The sequence below is a fragment of the Akebia trifoliata genome, chromosome 4 (genome assembly GCF_017979445.1).
Source record: "Akebia trifoliata isolate Shusen 1 chromosome 4, ASM1797944v1, whole genome shotgun sequence".
Taxonomy (NCBI): domain Eukaryota; kingdom Viridiplantae; phylum Streptophyta; class Magnoliopsida; order Ranunculales; family Lardizabalaceae; genus Akebia; species Akebia trifoliata.
In genome coordinates this window covers 18,349,703-18,369,593 of record NC_141378.1, presented here as the reverse complement: position 1 = coordinate 18,369,593, position 19,891 = coordinate 18,349,703, and the positions used below count along the sequence as shown (strand labels likewise).

At 33.6% G+C, this 19,891-nt stretch overlaps 1 protein-coding gene across 1 annotated transcript; it reads left to right on the top strand.

Moving 5' to 3' along the window:
- The first annotated feature begins 7,329 nt into the window (after positions 1–7,329).
- ABCG25 (ATP-binding cassette family G25) lies at positions 7,330–15,261 on the top strand. Its single transcript, XM_086440164.1, has 3 exons — positions 7,330–7,501; positions 7,853–8,696; positions 13,834–15,261. The coding sequence occupies exons 1-3, from the start codon at positions 7,382–7,384 to the stop codon at positions 14,886–14,888; spliced, it is 2,019 nt and encodes a 672-aa protein (XP_086296290.1). The 5' UTR covers positions 7,330–7,381; the 3' UTR covers positions 14,889–15,261.
- The last annotated feature ends 4,630 nt before the right edge of the window (positions 15,262–19,891 follow it).

Below are 19,891 nucleotides of genomic sequence, written 5' to 3'. Positions count from 1 at the left end.
TTTTTTTATATTTTAAATGATGCAAATTATTTGACTATTGGATTTCAATGAAAGTTATTTAATAAATATCAAAAATCATACTTCATGATATATATATATATTTCAAAAGTTAAGATGATGGTTTAAGTTCATAGTGTTTAGTTGCTAGTTGCCACTATTGAGTTTGGATCCTGAAAAACATTCCAATCAAAAGTCAGAGAAATGCAAGGATGATGTGAAGTCATTATGCCATTATTCATTGGGCAACACACATCCATTGTTCTAAGAAATGATACATGTTAGTTTTGAACCAAAAATATATTTTCATCAATAGAAATTGTTGAAGGAGATATTTCAAACGTAGCAAAGATATTTATGCCTTGTGTTGATTGACCCAAAATAGAAATATAGTAAGTGATTTCTTACATCGAAAGGTCACAAATATAAATAAATATTAAACTAGACACTTAATATATACAATTGACATAATGTTAGTATGAACTCATTCGACGAATAGGAATTGAGTCTTGAGTTATTGTAGTAAAAATTATGCATACAATACATAGGTACTTACTGATAAAAAAGAACCAATACATAGGTACTTTAGTGTACAATAATCAATTACAAGTGATGAAACATCTTATGGATATCTACTATCGTTTAAAATGTTTCTCAGTAGTGGGTATTGGTTATATAGCCCCTACTAAAGATATTATTAGTCACTAAGTAGACATTTGTTAACTTTGATTATACTAAAGTGGCACTATTGGTCCATCTACACTCATTTATTTAAGAGAATTAGAGTTTACTCGTGCCTACGACATGGGCATCTTCTTTGCGGTTAAGAGGGTAAAAATGGAAAAACAAATAGAGTTGTAGGAGGATTATTGGAAAAAGGAGGGAGAAGAGGAAAGGAAGGGTATTATTCTAAAAGTTATTAGAAGACAAATAATAAACTTGGAAGGATATTCCTAATAAGGGAGGTAGAAGAAAGAAAATGAAGTTGGAAGGACATTCTTGAAAAGATGAGAAAAAGGAAAGGCAATAAAGTCAAAAGTGCTTCTCGAAATTTGTAAGGAGATTTTTATCTCAACCCTTACTTATGAAAGAGATAAATGAGTGGAGTCCACATTGTGTTTTACTATATAGATGTTTAAGATGAAAGATTTATGTCAAATATTCATATCCTAATCAGGTGTTTTCACTCAAGTTTTATCCAAATAATATTTTCTCTTAATTTTTATTTATTTATTTAACTATACTTTGTAAAATTATTTAATTTAAAAGAAAAAAGAGAATTGTTTAAAATGAGAAATGATTTCTCATCCATCTAGTTTTGTATCTTGGATCCCTTATGTAGTTCACATAATTATCTTAAGTGTGCCTATTGGTTCATCTACTTGAGTGATGATAAGATACCAATATGGAAACCATCGAGTGTTGGGCGCAACGGCCAGGGCCTCTCTCCAAAAAGAGAGAGGTCTTGAGTTCAAGTCCCCTCGTTGGCCACCTAGGGGCATATCTCTACTTACCTAATATGTGTGGTTATAGGGTATTGCATGTACCCAGGAGGTATTTGGGAGAGATATGGTGTTCTAAGAGGCCAATTGCCTTACCCCTGGTAGTCGGGTATACAAATCCAGTCGGGCATACAAGTCCAGAACCCCCATCATAAAAAGAAAAAGATTAAATATGGGATTCACACCCATTAATTTAAGAGAACATTCAAGATTGGGGAAAGATGTTTGTTAGATAATCAAATCCTAATCAAGTGTTTTCATTCAAGTTTTATTCAAATTATATCTTTCTCATCAAATATATATATATATATATTATCTAACTATAGTTTGTAAATTTATTTAATTTAAATGAAAAAAGGGAATTGATTTAAATGAGAAAGAATTTATCATCCAACAAATTACGTATCCTAGAACCCTAATGTAGTTCACAATTCACATAATTATGGGTTATATATTAGATTACCCCTCGAGAATTGGTGCACAAGTCATTGGTATCGTGAAAGGATGGACTAATCATGTAGTTGTGGAAGTAATTATAAATGATTTTATATCTAATTTTAGGAGTTCAACTGCTAAATTGATACTTCGAACGTCATTTGCAATTCTTGATTCAATGATTTGTGGTCATTCAATTGTATAGATAGTCTATATCCTTATAAAGCGAAGTTTAGTGCTTATTAGTAGTTGGGGTCGAACCTTGCTTAATAAGATAAGATTGTTCCTATGCTTTTAGTAGGCTCAGATTCGGACTAATTAAAATGAGATATTCCAATGCAATATGAGATTGCACTATCTATGAAAATTATATTCTCTTATCCTATACTAAAAGAAAGACCCAATTTGATCATGAAAATTGCTAGTTTAATTGGGAAATATAAACATTTGTAAGACTTAGGGGTGCAACTTGGTCCGGTTCAAATTGAGAAATGAATTAAACTGATAGCTTTGGGGTGGTTGGGTTTGGTTTGGAATAAGTTGCTGTTCAATTCTCAGTTACGAAAATGAAGAACAGATAAATTTGGTTCAGTTCTCGAATCAAGCTTGTATAGAACCGAATCCTTAAGCAATAAAGAAACATATATTTATATAATAATTATTATGAATTATTTTAGGAGTTAGGACATAGATTAATAATTTTTTTATGGATAAACTAATGACTTTTTATAGATAGATTAGTGATTTATTGTATGAAGTTTTATGTTTATTTTTTCATTAAAAATTGTTACTTACAATTTATAGAATATTGGCAACCCATAGAATTGAATCAAACCATACCGACTTTAGTTCGGTTTGTATTGGTTTGATTCCACTAGAATTTGGTTCGGTTCAATTCTAATTCTTATTCAGTGTAGCCGACCTATGTCGGTTCGATTCCAATTTGGCCTTAAACCGAGCCAAGTTGCACCCCTCGTAGGATGCATTATATATATATATATATATATATATATATATATAGGGAAATGTTCAACACCCTAAGCTTTACCCTACACTTTAACAAATGTGTTTTGTCCTACATGGGTTAGAAGTTTTGAAATGGACTGATTTTTGGTGAGGATGATCTCTATGATTAGTAGATCATCCTCACCAAAAATCAGCCCATTCCGAAATTTTTAGCCCCATGTTTACAAGTTGAAAAACCGTGGATCGTCCATTTTTTGTAAACCAATTTTTATGGGGTTAGAAGTTTTGGAATGGGCTGATTTTTGGTGAGAATGACCTCCTCATCATAGAGATCATCCTCACCAAAAATCAGCCTGAGGAGATCATCCTCACCAAAAATCAGCCTATTCCAAAACTTTTAACCCATGTAGGACAAAAGACGTTTGTTAAAGTGTAGGGTAAAGCTTAGGGTGCTGAACGGGACCCATATATATATATATATATATATATAGGGAAATGTTCAGCACCCTAAGTTTTACCACACACTTTAACAAACGTTTTTTGTCCTACATGGGTTAGAAGTTTTGGATGGGCTGATTTTTGGTGAGGATGATCTCTATGATTAGAAGATCATCCTCCCCAAAAATCAGCTCATTCCGAAATGTTTGGCCCCATGTTTACACGTTGAAAAATCGTGGACCGTCCATTTTTTGTAAATCAATTTTGCTGGGGTTAGAAGTTTTGGAATGAGCTGATTTTTGGTGAGGATGATCTCCTCACGATAGAGATCATCCTCACAAAAAATCAGCTCATTCCGAAACTTCTAACCCATGTAGGACAAAACGCGTTTGTTAAAGTGTGTGGTAAAACTTAGGGTGCCGAACGGGACCCATATATATAAGGTCAGGTTCAAGGGCCATATGAGAAAACATATGTAAAAACTTTCGTTTTTAATAAAATTTTAAAATATGGGTTATAAATTTTGGATTGAGCTGATTTTTTGTGAGGATGATCTCTATGATGGGAAGATCATCCAAAAAAAAAAAAAAAAATCAGCCCAATCTGAAACTTCTAACCCGATTAAAAGTGATTTAGAATGTGGACCGTCGATTTTTTACCAATTTTTATCACTAATTTGTAAATCACTTTTGATGGATTTAGAAGTTTTTGATTGAGCTGATTTTTTGTGAGGATGATCTTTTCATCAAAGTGACCATCCTTGCAAAAAATCAGCTCAATCCAAAACCTCTAACTCTTATTTTGAAAAACGAAAGTTTTTTCATATGTTTTCTCATATGGCCCTTGAACCGCCCCCATATATATATATATATATATATAGGATGATTCAGCAGCCCTAAAATTTGTCAAGTTTGGTGCCAAACATTTTTCAAAATATGGGTTAGAAGCTTTGGAATGAGCTGATTTTTTGTGAGGATGATTTCTATGATGAGGAGATCATCCTCACCAAAAATCAGCCTATTCCAAAACTTCTAACCCCATCAAAAGTGATTTATAAAAATTGGACGGTCCATGATTCTTCAACTTGTAAACTAGGGTTAAAAGTTTCAAAATCAGCCTATTCCAAAACTTCTAACCCCATCAAAAGTGATTTACAAAAAATGTTTGGCACAAAACTTGGCAAACTTTAGGGCTGCCGAACCGCTCCCATATATATATATATATATATATATATATATCAGGATTCCTAGAAGTTAGACCCATTTGACCAAATTGATAACATTAAGAGTTAGTCTAGTGTATTTCTAAGAGTTAGGAATATGGGTTGATGGTTTCACCATAAATAAAATTAATTATTAAGGTAATAAGGATGTCCATAAATAGGTGGATTGATCCATGATATGTGGGCCCAAATTATGCTCACTTAAACATTTCCTAGAAGTTGGGAAATTAGGTAGGCTGCCCATACATGTGGACCCCATTCTCCCAAGAGGTAAGAAATTACATGTGGGATTTGCTTCATAAGAAGATCTATTCAATTGAAGTTCTAGAAACATTTAATCCTATATATAGACAAACATATTTAGTAGAATATATTCTATCTCCATCAGTTTCTTATTTGAAAATAAATTGAAAGAATGAAAAACTACAAGGGAGAAATGACCTAGGGTTTGGAGTTCTATTGTTGTTGCTTGAATTTTCTCTTTATGGTTCTCGATATGTTTTTGAGACAAATTAGAGATAAAATCTGCAATATCGTGGAGATCGTCCTTTAGTTGATTGATGCAAAAGTCCTTAACATATCATATTTAATTATATATTTTTATATTAAATCCTACATACTGAAGTATTCCAAAGTATATATCACAAACATTCAAAAAAGGCACTCGAAGTTATCAAATTATTATAATTGAATATAAATCTTACCCGTCAACTTGTTCCACAATTTTTTTAGAAGAAACCGCAACATTATCCAAACCTTTACTTGTCAGTTTATAATTGGATGCTTACACCCTTGTATGGGGTAAACAATTGTGCTTAAAGAGATAATTCCTCGTTTGATAAAATCTTTCCTTTATCCACCCGAAGGATTTAGAAAAAGATAAATCCAAATTCTCACGAATTAGGAGAGGGGCACTACGTGAAAAAATGGGTAAATTCGACAGACCTTGGCATTGAATTCTACCCTTTCTTTACTTCGTGGGGGAGGCGTATTAGAGTTGAGGATTAAGAAAATATGAAAACCTATAAATAGGGAGAGAAATCTCGAGGGAAAGGATTTTTGGACCTTCAAAGAGAGTTCTTTAGAGATTTTTTTATATATATATTATCTGCAACTTAAGTTCCAACTTGAGTATCAGAGGGTGTTTAACAAGTATTATATCGATGTCTTAACATGTTGGTGTGGAGGGAGAGCCCATCATAAAAGAGAATTAAGTTGTTCGAGGTAAATTAGCAACAAGACATACATAACCCTCCCTATATACATTTCTTATGACTGAAAATTAATTTTTTAGAATTAAAAATTTTAGTTTTAACTAAAATTCTGAAATTCGATTTATAACCAGTTAATCCTATAAAACCAAGTAGAGTTATTCACATTGATTGAAATCGAACGATGAAAAAGTAAAAACATGTATACAATGCCGAGTACACAAGTCCTCAACTTGATTCTTGGTAGCATGAACATGTCATACAAGAATGAAACAAGAGACATTGAAATATCACAAGGAATTCATTTAGGACATCAAATCGAAGCATGTAATTCAACCACAAGTTCGCAAATGAGACTATTTTAAATCTTGAATATAATGATTAACTACGACACAATCTATAATCTTACAACCACCTAACCAACAAACAAATATCATCTGTCCCAAATACCTAAAAAAATAAGAATAATGATTTTCTAAACCCACCCCCAATACACTCCCAACATGACATGTGCTAGAACCAAAGATTTTTTTTTTCGGGATACACAATTGCACATATTTATAAGGATGTACAATTGTGTTTCCCAAGGAAAGAAAAATCTATGATTCTAACCCATGACACATTAACGAGCGTGTGTCAGAAAATCACGACACAAAAAATAATGGTAGATAACATTTCGGGTACACAATTCTTTCATCCAAGCAAAAATTCTATTGAATGAAAAATTGACTTACATTGAAATTTCAAAATACTATTTGTGAGGAAACACATCTACAGTTATGTGCGGACCTTCACGTCAGAATTGTGAGAATCGCAGTACATCCTATGTCAACCCCAGCACGAGTCATTTCAAAAATGACAAGAAAGATGTCAAAGTCTCAAATCACTTATCTAAATTTGTTGGGAGGATTTTAAATTGACATCCTATCTAAGAATCAAGGTTGACTCTTGCATGTTTGTTTGCAAGGTTGTGATATATCTCTCTTTTATTTTATTTTCCTTAGGAAACAATATTTTGTGATCAGGAATTAATTGAAGTTCATACTTGTCTACATCAGTTTTAAGGTTATCTAGCTTTAATATTGAGATGATGTTCATTACAAATTCTCATAATCCACGTGGCATTTCCTTTGTGAACCCACAGACCTACACACTTTATGATGTTTTCACCACACCACGTTCTTAGATCACCACACCAAAAACCGAACACTTTGCTAATCTCTTCTCACTAGCTTCGAGTAGTTAAAAAATCTGACGGTTAAAATGTCCCTGATTAAAGTTGCTTAAATCTGGCGGCTAGAAGCAAACAACGACACTGATTTTCAGTGGGTGAGCCAATCAGGTAAGTGGGTCACTTAAAAGGGTTTAGATTTTTTTTTTTTAAAGTACGGCGGCCGAATTGTGTAATTTTCCTAAATTCATTTTAAAGGTCCAGCTGACAGTAGAATGCCACGTAACAGTTTATGCTACAGCCGTTTCAGATTGACGTGGCAAGCATTGAGACCTTCGAACTTTATAAATAGGAGCTTGGCTTGTGCCTTTAGAGAGCCTAACTCTCTCTGTCTCTCTCTCTCTCTCTCTACCTCTATATCTCTCTCTCGTGTGGAAGAATGCCTGTGATCGATGAAGGTGAGGCTCCAAATGGGGGATCATCCAACGGTCCAGATCGATCGCAACATCGAATAAATTTGGATTCATTAATATCTTCTTGTCATCCGATTACTCTCAAGGTATTAGACATCCTAGGGATCTGTATTGTTAAAGAATCCTTCTCATCTCAACGACTCAACCGTTCGTTTAACATTACTTTTCTACCCTCAAACTTACGGGGGAATCAAAACAAAGATTTCCTTGGGATTCGTAATATTTGGAATCCCTTTGACTATCTTCTCATTTCCACCGTATGTTTGAGGCTTACATTTTCCCCTCCTTCTGTTTCTTTTGTTGACACTTGACAATGGCATATCCGAGTCACCGATTTGAATCGGACCTCACGACTCTTGACTCGCGAGTCGAGTTATGATTTGCTGTGGACTTAATTTTATTAACTTACCACCATTTAATCTCTATGTCTTTGACAGTTTATCGACATCTGTTACCGAATGAAGTTGGAGAAGAAAATCACAAGTGGTGGAATCGGACGAATGATTGGTGGTGGGCCCATACCGACTGATCAGAGAATGATCACTAGCATGGCCGAAGAACGAACGATTCTAAGTGGGATCACAGGAATGGTATCTCCAGGAGAGATCCTAGCCATCCTTGGTCCCTCTGGTTGCGGAAAATCAACGTTTCTAAACGCGGTAGCAGGAAGACTACAAGGAAACTGTTTCACGGGATCAATCCTCGCCAACAACCGGAAACTCACTAAATCGGTTTTTAGACGAACCGGGTTCGTAACTCAAGACGATGTTCTTTACCCACATCTCACAGTCAAAGAAACACTAGTCTTTTGTTCGCTCCTTCGCCTCCCAAACACACTATCAAAGAAAGAGAAAACCCAAGTGGCAGAATCGGTAATTTATGAGTTGGGTTTGGGCAATTGTGAGAATACAATAATTGGTAACAGTTTTATCAGAGGTGTTTCGGGAGGAGAGAGGAAACGAGTAAGTATCGGACACGAGATGCTAGTGAACCCGAGTCTACTCATCCTGGACGAGCCAACATCGGGTCTTGATTCAACCACAGCTCACCGATTGGTCTCGACATTAGGTTCATTGGCTCGTAAGGGTAAAACTATTGTGACATCGATGCACCAACCTTCTAGCCGAGTCTACCAGATGTTCGACTCGGTTCTTGTTTTATCTGAAGGGAGGTGTATTTACTTTGGGAAGAGTTCAAACGCTATGGAATATTTCAACTCGGTTGGTTTCTCTCCATCGTTCCCAGTCAACCCGGCTGATTTCATGCTCGATCTCGCTAATGGTACTTTTCTTTCCTCCCATTCATTCTTTGATAAGTCAGTAATTAGTTAATTAAGGATAACTCGAACGAGTCTGACTCGTTCGTGGCGAGATGACTTTGGTGAAGACGTCCCCATCAAAAATCTGAAGTGACACGTGAAAATTTTTTAAAGGGACCGTGTCGTAACGATCTCAAATGGTTCCACGTGCCAATTTGGATAGTTGTTGGGTTTGTTTTAGGCTGATTTAGACATACCCCCACCATTTGTGGGTGAATGTTTAGTGTATTTTCTATCTTCTCTTTTAAAAAATAATATTAAATCACCTAAGTACCCTCACCTTCATCCCCAAGTCAAAAAATTCATGATTCTTCTCTCAAAATTCATTTATTTCATAACTTTAATCATTTGTGACTCAATTTTTATCTAAAATTTCAATATTATCTATATTTTTTTCAAAAATTCTATCTTTTATTGGGATTTGAAGAAAGACAAATCATCCGTAAAGATGGAAAAATTTAAGATTTTAGGCTGCATTGAAGATAAGGGCATTCAAGTCATTTTGTAGTAGTGGACTTAACCTAAGGGGTACATACCATCAGTTTGAAAGTAAAGGAATATTTCAAATATTATTCAAAACTTAAGAGGGGGTATGTGTATAAGACCTTTTGTTTTTAACTTTATCAGGAAAGCTAATGACTTTGACATAAGGGAATGTTTGATCCATCCACGTTCCACTGAATAAAATACCTAATTTACTTTATATTTTTATAGAATTAAAAATTAAAAAATGATAGATTTGTCAAATAAAAAAATAATAAATAACATTGGGAAGCGTGGGTGGAAACTAAAGAGGGAAGTGGAAAATGCACTTCTGTGATAACGTAGTGGATAGACTCGACTAGAGAGAGACGTACTACCGTTGCTTCTGTTATGTTTAGTGGGAAATGATGCTTTGTTGCACCCCTCGTGCCCCTTCACTTGCTTTGGGCGGTTATTTAAAATTTTAATTTTCTTAATAAATTAATTTATTTTTAAATAATATATATTTAAAGAAATTAAATAATTAATTAAAGTTTTATTCACTTAACAAAATCGAAATCGAATTATATTAATTTTGATACATTCTTATTAATTTAAAATATTATGAATCGAACTTATTATATTTAACTAGAAAGGTGGCCTATGCAAACACACATGTATTACAGAAAGATTTCTTGTAATTTGAAATATTAATTTACGGGTTTTTGAAGACTATATAATAAAAAAACATGATTATAGGATTGTGGGAATGTAATTTATGTGATTATCTGACCAAAATGTTATATTAAGTTTAAATGTAAAGGTGGGGGTACTTGTAAGATCCAAATTTTGCCATCAAACCACTTTTACTCCTCCTTCTCTCATTATAGTCGTAAAGATATCGAGTTGTTTTTATTTAAATGTGAGAATTAGTTGGTGGGACACAAACCCCTAACCCTTAACAAGGGAAATGAGTACAAGGGGGATCATTTTGGGTTGTGGGGTTTGAATTACTAAATAGAGGATTCGTAACGTCACCTAGAGAAGAAACTTGCTTCATAGTAGTAGCCACTATCGCCAATATATGCTAGGACGTCATGTCATTGATTGTTAGAGAAAATGTGTCTCGTAGCATTAGGTGTTGGAATTGGAATAAATTTGAAAGTGGATTATGAAATCTCAATTATCTTCTCTATCCAATGAATGGGGATGTTTGTTTTGAAATCGTCATTCTTTGCACCCTCAAGCATATATTTTAGCAGGAATCATACATGAGTGGCATGATGTGTCAACAATAATGTATGGGAGACTGTCATGTTATGTCGACTTGTCTTAGACCATTGAATCTTATAGATTTTTATTTTTTTACTTGAATTATAAAATTTAATGGTGACATATATATATATATATATCAAATTCAAATACTGAGATCTAATAAGAAGACGATTTGAGAAAAGTTTAGTCCAAAAAATATATAGAATCGTTCCTGGCTCGACCCAATGAGTAGATTTTCTCATGTAGTTTTTTTTTTTTTTTTTTTTGGGTATAAATAGATTTAAATTGATGAATAAATATATACTTTTAATACAAGGTGTGGTTGGTGGGCCATTTTTTTTGTTTTTGGATTATAGAATTTGGTGGAGGGGCATTATCTTTTAAAACTAATGCACTTTAAGCAAAGGTGGTCAGCCTTGTTTAGAGATTTATATAATTTAATTTTCTTTGACACCATGATAGTAAGGTGGAGAAGGTGACGACATGGCTGACCAAGGTTTCCTTTATTTTCTAAAGGGGGGATTTGAAAAGGGAAACGTGTCAAAAACCAATTAGCTATAACTTCATTGGTTAATATTTTAGACAGGTGTTAACGGCAACTATAATGCTTGAAGAGTGTTTTAAGAAATTAAATAATTATTAGATTATTATTTATTTTTTACTAAATTAGGCTGCCCAACCAATGTTGCTTAAAGTACTAAGCATTTTTAGTAATATTGTACTAAAATGGCTAAGCATTTTACCAAAAACTAATAATAATATGACAAGCTATAAACGTAGTCGTATGTACATGCTAAGAAAAAGATCTATGATTCTGTACACTTGCCACATCAATCGTCATTTTATCAAACTCTTTACAAAAATTACTAGTTCGACCATATTTTTTAGAATCATGATAAATTAATACGTTAAAACATGAGCGATCTATACACGATTGACGTGAAAAGTGCATAGAATCTTAAATCTTTTTCTTTGAGATATACAAAAAAAAGATTTACGATTCTATGTACTTGTCATGTCAATTGTATTCGTGTTTAGTCAATGTTTTAAATTGAGAGTTTTTACTATCAAACCAAGTTTTTCTAATGCCATCCTTCGATGTGTGCTAATAATATTTATTTAAAAAATATGTATTTATATTCCACGTTTGTGAGGTTTTTTTTATTTATGCTCTTAGATGAGCTAGGATAGTTCGAAGTGAGGAACACGTGTCATCAACATAGCAATCACCCTAAAGTATAAATGTATAAGGTATCCTAGGCAAAGGAAAATGTTTTTAGTGGTCACGTGTCATGTTCTCATTAGTTGTTGGTCTGAATTATTACACGGATTTCAAGATACCTTTTGACCCTTCCCAAAAGCAGGTAGTCAGTCAGCTTCTTGAATTCCCTTTTTGAGTGGAAGATTTTCTTCAATGGAATCACTTCTGTAAAAGATTTTGATCATATTTCGTGAAGTGCTTTTTATGGGGATTAAAAAGCATAGGACCAGCCTATTGCACCCACCGCTTGTGCTCGCTGCACCCTCACGAAGCACATTTTGGGGTAGGATTTATAGAAGAAAGTGGGTCCATTGAGTATAAAAATAGAACGGCCCAAAAACATTTTTAAAAGCTATTGGATATTTGCCGGGAATCAATTAAAAAACTACTTCTTATGACAAGGAAGTGCGAAAATTGGGAAAAAAAATTAGTCGGGAATATTTGTCATTAACCATACAAGTGGAAATGTTTTACAATACCATTTTTGTTTGGAATGGTAGAAGTGGTTCGGCACCAAATTTGACTGGCAATAAATGCCCCTGCTTTTATATTTTAAAGTTAAAAAAAAAACCTAATAAATTTGTGAACCCACATCCCCATAATTGTATTGCTTGGTTTTCAAAATTATAAAATGTCCTTTTTACTATGTAATTTTTAAAATCCTTTAATCAATATTTTAAATTTCAAATAAACCCTTTTGATACATGTGCGTTTGCACATGCCACCTAGATATTGTTAAAGCGAGAAAAAGGTTTAATCAATTTTAATATATGGCTTTTTTTTTTTTTTTTGCTTTTGACCTTTGAATGGGTGAGAAAGCCAAGTGCTTAGCAAGCATGCTTTTGACTTTCGAAAAGTGATTTGATAGGTAGGAAACTAAAAGCCACCACTAAACCTTGTAGCAATCGCAATTTAAGTAGTGTTGAGTTTAGTCCCACATCGAACACTCATCACCTTGTCTCTCTCCTTATAAACTCTTGAGCCTCACTACTCATTGTTAATTAGGTTTGAGTTAGACCTCTAAACTTATCATGGTATCAGAGAGGGACTTTCTCTCTTTCTCGTCACCCAGTTCAGATCTCCACATACTTGACCCAATCCAACCCACACATGTGGGACATGTTGAGTTTAGTCCCACATTGGACACTCATTGCCTTGTCTCTCTCTTTATAAGCTCTTGGGCCTCTTCACTCATTGCCAATTGATTTTGAATTATACCCCCAAACTTATCAAGTAGTTTGAAAGGATTTTATTGTAAATTAACATATATAAGTGTTATGGATTGATCAAATAGTGTGTAGTGTTGGTGGTTAATCCAAAGGTTTTATTCTCAAATCTAATATAACAATGTATTTTGGTTAGGTGAAATGTCATTAAGGTTTAGGGTGAAGTCTCAAGTTTTAAATTTAAAATGGTACCAAAAATTGTGTATTATTTTAAAATTTTGAATCTTTTGAGTAAATATAACTCATTGTCGTAGACCTTTGCAACACTCATGCAAATGACCCGACGATGCTTGAGTAACTGTCATTCCAGTTTATATAGTTGACACATCTTAGAAACTAATACAAGTTCCTTCCTAAATATATCTTGTTTTATTTGGAGTGTTTATTGAGTGCTCGAGTGTCTCATTGAGTTGAGAGAACTCTAAAGAGTGTTGTAAGGTCAACTTGATTACATTGTAAAATTAGCTCGAGTTTTTAGTGGGCACAACCTGTTGAGAGATGAAGTAAATCTCTTTATTTTTTCAATTCTAAGTTTCTCATATTAAATTTGCTTTAGGAACATATGAAAATATATATGAGTTTTAAATAGATGTTTCTAAGAGTTGGTAGAATTGGTTGGGAGAAATCTAAAAGTAGCATAAATATGTGAATAAGGTTTATTATGACATTGTAACATTAAGATATGTTTTGGGTGCATGAAGCTTACTCAAATATTTAAAATTTTAAAAAATAAAACAAAATAAGAAACTTAGGTATCTTCTTCATGGGATAAGACTTTGATGATGATTTAATTTACTCTATCGCGATATTTTGTTTTGTTCATTGGAGTTTATTATCTATAATTTAATGATCAACGCATTGTTATAACTTATGCAGGGGTGTGTCAACTTGATGATCAAAGGGAGGAGAACAAGCCCAACATTAAGCAATCACTAATCTCCTCATACAACAACTTATTAGCTCCCAAGGTGAAGGCTTTAATGGATTCTACCACCACAATTGCCACCAAAGACAAAGTAGTCTTAGACAACAACCAAAGGAACAATGAAGAGAACAAGAGGTGTAGTAGTAGAAGTAACACCAACACCAACATCACAAGTTGGTTCAACCAATTCACCATTCTCCTCCAAAGAAGCCTAAGAGAAAGAAAACATGAATCATTCAATTCCCTAAGAGTCTTCCATGTGATATTTGCCGCATTATTAGTTGGTTTCATGTGGTGGAATTCCAGCATCCATGATGTTCAAGATCGCCTCGGCCTCCTTTTCTTCATGGCCATCTTTTGGGGAGTTATCCCAGCCTCCAATGCAGTTTTTGCCTTCCCTCAAGAACGTGCCGTCTTCATCAAGGAACGATCATCGGGCATGTACACACTTTCCTCCTATTTCATGGCTCAAATAGTCGGTGATTTGCCCATGGAGCTAATTCTTCCTACAGTTTTTATTTCCGCGACGTATTGGATGGCTGGACTAAAACCCGATGTGGGTGCCTTCTTGTTGACACTAGTAGTGGTTCTTGGATATGTCATGGTGGCTCAAGGGTTGGGGCTCGCACTCGGTGCAGCTATTATGGATGCCAAACAAGGATCGATGATGGTAACAGTCATAATGTTAGCCTTCGTGCTCACGGGGGGATTTTACGTGCAAAAGGTTCCAACTTGTATGGCTTGGATCAAGTATACTTCCTTTATTTTTTATTGTTATAGGCTTCTCATCGACATACAATTCGGGGAAGGGGACGAGATCTCGGCCCTATTAGGTTGCTCCCATCCTAGTAGCAACAAAGCCAGTTGCAAGTTTGTCAAAGAGCAAGTTCATCCTGGCGTGTGCATCGCTGCATTGGTTCTCATGTTTGTGGGCTATAGGTTACTAGCTTTCGCTGCCTTGAGACGCGTCAAAGCTTGTAATCAGCGACATGGATCAGGATTTTGAGCAAATTCTTGTTGTGACTCTATGTTCTTGATCAATGGGTTGTTAGTGGATCAAAAGATGTATCCATGCAACTTCAAGATTTGAATCCTTGTGTTGTTGTCGTCGTGATATTTTCTACTGGCAACATAAATGTGATTGCAACAAGGGAAATGAAATTGTTCGTGTAAATAAGCTATTGGAAAATGGTCAAGTATGAGGCAAGAGTTACTTGCTTAGTCAGAGTTAGATATCCATTTTGGTATTTATTTATTTTTACCAAAATGGATTGTAAGCTTTAAATAAAAGACAAATGTATTTTTCTTTTTTTTTTTTTACAAAATTATGAAAAAGTCATAACTATATTTGCAATTTATTTCAGGTAGAAAATAAAGATGTAAAAGTAAATTCAATTTAATGAGTTACGTAGGTACCCATTTTGATAAAAATGAAAAATGCCAAAATGGATATATCCCCATTTCAATAAATATTTCAATAATATTGGCAAAATACTTGACCGTTTTCGTCAAAAACTCATAAGTTATCGTGGGCGCTGTAAAATTCCACTACATCATAACGTAAATGTGAGGGACAAAATGACATGGACTGAATTAAATGGCAAATCGTTCATATATTCATGATAGCAAATAATCAATTATAAACAGAAAGAATCTTGATCGTGGATCAATAATAATTAGATTAGTCCCATGATTAAAGCTAAATCGTGGAATACAAGTCTTTAATTGCCCCCATTAAATCCTTAATTGAAGGACCGACCAACTCTCCCTTGTTCGAAGGATCATGGATAAAACCCAATTGACAATGAGTGAAGAGGCCCAAGAACTTATAAAGAGAGAGATAAGGCAATAAGCGTCCGATGTGGGATTAATCTCAACAGAACGAGAACAAGATTAAAAGAAAGGCACAACTTAATTGAACAAAATCAATTTGTAACAAAAATTTAAGAATCTCAACACTATAACATTGTAGGCCATGAATGGTTGCTAAATAAACTTTAAGAATTTTTTTTTTTTATTTGTTTTTAATGTTAAGGAACAACCTGCATACTCTAAGAAATAAACAAAACTTTTCATTGTGCCTAAAAAAAAATAAAATAAACAGAAATAAAAATAAAAATAAAAACTCCTCACACTCAACAATCATTAAGTCATCTTTAAGAATAAAAAACCTTTCGAAGTCTAGCATTATTTGGGATTATTCCGAATGATCCTTGATCGGACCATAAATAATATGTCAAGGCAACTATTCAAAGGCTAACTCAATGAGTAATAATTAGGCCAACGATAACGATAAAATAAACTGGTAGACAAACGATTAAAAATAACAGAACTAGGTCGTTCTAACAATGCTCCCATACTTAGGATTTTTCAAGTTTGATCCTCAATGTCCCCAGTGGAGTCGCCACTGAAAGCGCCCTCAATCCGCGGGGTGCGCGGATCCACTTTTGACCCTTGAGGTTTAGGAGTCGCCACCTAGTTATTGTGGTCTAGGAACCATACTAACTCTAACATGGATAAAAAGAACTAATCTACCATAAAAAATCTGAATTCGGGGATCAAGTTATGGGGTTGGAAGGTGTTAGGCACCAACCCCGCCCGGCCAAAGCCGGTCTCTACTAAATTCCCAAGTAAATTACATTGCTAAAACCTAGATAAAAAAATAAATAAAAATAAAAACTTACCTTTCCGATGGCAAGGACTTGGTTCCCTCAGATCTGACAAAAAGAGCTCCTTGTACCGTGCTCATTTGCTTCGTTCTGTTTCCGGATTTGACTTCGGATCTCCGAGGCAAGGTATCTCCTTGTTTTTGAATCTGAACTCTTCAAGTTCGTTGCGGATTTGGGGGTGTTTTTAGAAGGCTTTTGGGTGTTTTCTAGACTAAAATTGAAGGAGGGATGTTAGTTAAGGAGTTGGGGCTCCAAAACTAGGGTTTATGGGGGGCTAGGGGAGCTTCTAGACTTATTTCTCTTAGGGTTTATGATTTGATACGAAAATAGAGTGTGAGCACCTTTATTTATAGATATTTTTAGGGGTTGATTTGGATAGAGTTAGTGTTTAATTAGAAATCTTTTAATTAGAGTTGTGTTTTAGTTTGACTTGTTTTAGGTAGAATTGTGTTTTAATTAGAATTGTTTTAGGTAGAATTGTGTTTTAATTCAATTGTTTTAGGTAGAATTGTTTTTAAGTTAGAACTCTATTAGATAGAGTTATTATTTAATTAGATCTCTATTATGACTTTTGGTTTTATTTGATTGACTTTTAATGTTTTGACTTTAGTCTTAATTGATTGACTTTTAATATTTTGACTTCAGTCTTGCTTAATTGACTTTAATTTTGACTGTAGTCTCACTCGATTGACTTTAATACCTTGACTTCAGTCTTGCTTGATTTACTTTTAATTTTTGGAGAACCCCCTTCCATTATTTCTTTAATTCTTTGGACCCCCAAATGGAGGGGTCCTTAAAGAAATATCCCACGAACCCTCAACAATTTTGAGAAATTTTTTTTTATCAAAATAAATTTTGTTTAAAATGTCTTTTATTGAGTTTGCAACTAAAAATTATTAAAAAGAGTGATTATTCAGGCATACCCCTTTTGGTCACATACCCATAACTCAATATACTTTTGGGGCCAAATGGATAATAAATACTTGGGTTTTCTTTAATAGGCTATATGAATCTTATTCTCCATTCATCATTGTCATGGCCAAAATGGTCAATAACTCTTAATAAAACCCTTCATGGGCAATAACTCAATATTTCGGTGTTGTAGAAACTTGGAAGAAGCACTTGAATTTTAGAAACATTTTGGCGGTTTTCAGATTTTTTTGAGGGTGTATTTAATTGTCATTTTTTTTTTCGTACCTAGAAATCATTCAAACAAGAGCCTTGATCGTTGGTATTATTGTCAAAAATTTGAAAGAAATAAAAGAAAATGTGTCAAATGATAATGCACTTAGACACAACAAATTAGTCAAATTGATAATGAGCTTTAAACCCAATGTTTTCATGTATGAGATTAGAGTCATCTCGACTTGAACGAACCTAATTATTCTTCATGTTTAAATTCTTTATTATAAGGTTGATTAGTATATGCTCCGTTACAAAATCATATTTCGTAAAATATAAACATTTAAATTACTAAAATAATTAAATATTTTACATTAAAAAAATAAAATCAGATTGACTTGGTCAATTTTTCTTTAACTTGGCCAACATTTTCAAAATATTTCACAAAATATATCTCATACATTGTAGGAGCCTTTCTATTCTTGGATAGAGCTAATATTGGGCTCTGCGCACAAGCCCACCAATTGCTCCAAATCGGCCCATATTCCATGTCGACTCTCCTTTGGATCATAATTATTTAAATAATTATAATATTTTTCTTATTATGTTGGTGTTCTATCACTCTTATTTTTGTATAAATAAAATTATTATTATTATTTATTATAAAAATATAAAATCTAATGGACACAATCGGGTCAATTTATGGTCCAACTCCAGACGGACCATTATTATATTATAAAAATATAAAATCTAGTTGATCCAATCGGGTCAATTTATGGTCCAACTCGAGAACGTTTCTAGTCCAAATGTCGAAAAAGTATGCCACGTGACATTTCTAAGAAGCGACGGAAACTCCGAGACAAACAAGAGTTAGGATATATAAATGGAAAAAAAACAAAAACAGAGGGTGATTTAGATATACCCCTCTATATTTTGATGAATATTAGAGATACCCCCCTGTGTGTTTAAATGGATGACATAACGCTTGGCCTAGCACTTCTACTCTTAAGACTATTTTAATGACCTAAATGCCCTCATTTTTTAATCTCCACCCAAAAATCCCTTGATTTTCTCTCAAATTTGGTCATCTTCAACTTTCTTACTTTCATTTTGAAGATTACGATTTTAGGTTTATTTGAAAAATGAAGTTGAACGAAAATTGACAATTCTTACAAGTTGCTAAATATTAATTTATCTTCTCCAACCTTTAAATCTCAAGAATTGGACAAGAGTGTGTTTGAAAAGCAAAAATTGAATGTGAGATTGGATAACTCTTGCGAGTAACTAAAGATTGAATGTTTTGAAGGCTCAATAAAAAATCCCTTGGTTTATTTTTATTTCTTCTTAAACTCAATTAGTTGTATCCTGTTATTTATGTTATTTACCTTCATTTTCAACCTAAGATTCTATCTTCTTTAACATTCGAATCTCGAGAATAAGATAATTCTTCTTAGAGAAGTAGAATGATAAAATTTTGAGTAAAATTGAAAATATTTTTGTAAAAAAATAAAAAAAACTAAAAAAGATGGATCGAATGTTAAAATAAGTTTATTCTCAAAATTCACAACTTGAAAATGACAAACTCGTATGTAGAATAAGATAACATTTTTAGATATGAACTATAGATTTTTTATTAAAAAAATAAGGATCTTTTGTAAAGATATTGAATATGATCGATTGAAAACAAGATTGAATAGGTTAAAAATAATTTTTCATAGATGTTAACATCTTCACGATGAAAATTTTTGGGGATGAAAAATTAGGGGTGGCAATGGGTCATTTGTGTGTGATGTTTTTGTCATTTTGAGGTAAGGGTGTTTGAAAATTTACCCAACCCCGAAGCTCACTCATTTATTAAATGGATTATATACCAATCAGATTGTATATAGGTTAATACGACACACTTATAAAATAGGTTGACGTCCCTAGCCAGACATGATTTGTTTAATAATTTGGTTAGACGAGTCGACACGATTAGGCTCAACCCAAACACCCCAACTTCTTGTCTTTTTCGAGTCGTGTTGATGGATTGTGGTAGAATTGCCACCCTTATGAAAAATATCCTCATTGGCTAGATGTTAAAGACAAGGGTATTTAGGTCATTTTTTGATAATCTCTCAAGCAAAACCAAGGTCAAGGAGGCATGCCATCAAATTAAAAAATTACAGGGGACTCCCTCTAATATTGACCAAAATGAAGAGTTTTAAAGTTACAGATA

Excerpts from the sequence above, each read along its gene's own strand:
- ABCG25 (XM_086440164.1), top strand. The coding sequence starts at position 7,382 with ATGCCTGTGATCGATGAAGGTGAGGCTCCAAATGGGGGATCATCCAAC. Across the intron at positions 7,502-7,852 it reads GTCATCCGATTACTCTCAAG|TTTATCGACATCTGTTACCG; the intron begins GTATTAGACATC and ends TGTCTTTGACAG. Across the intron at positions 8,697-13,833 it reads CATGCTCGATCTCGCTAATG|GGGTGTGTCAACTTGATGAT; the intron begins GTACTTTTCTTT and ends TAACTTATGCAG.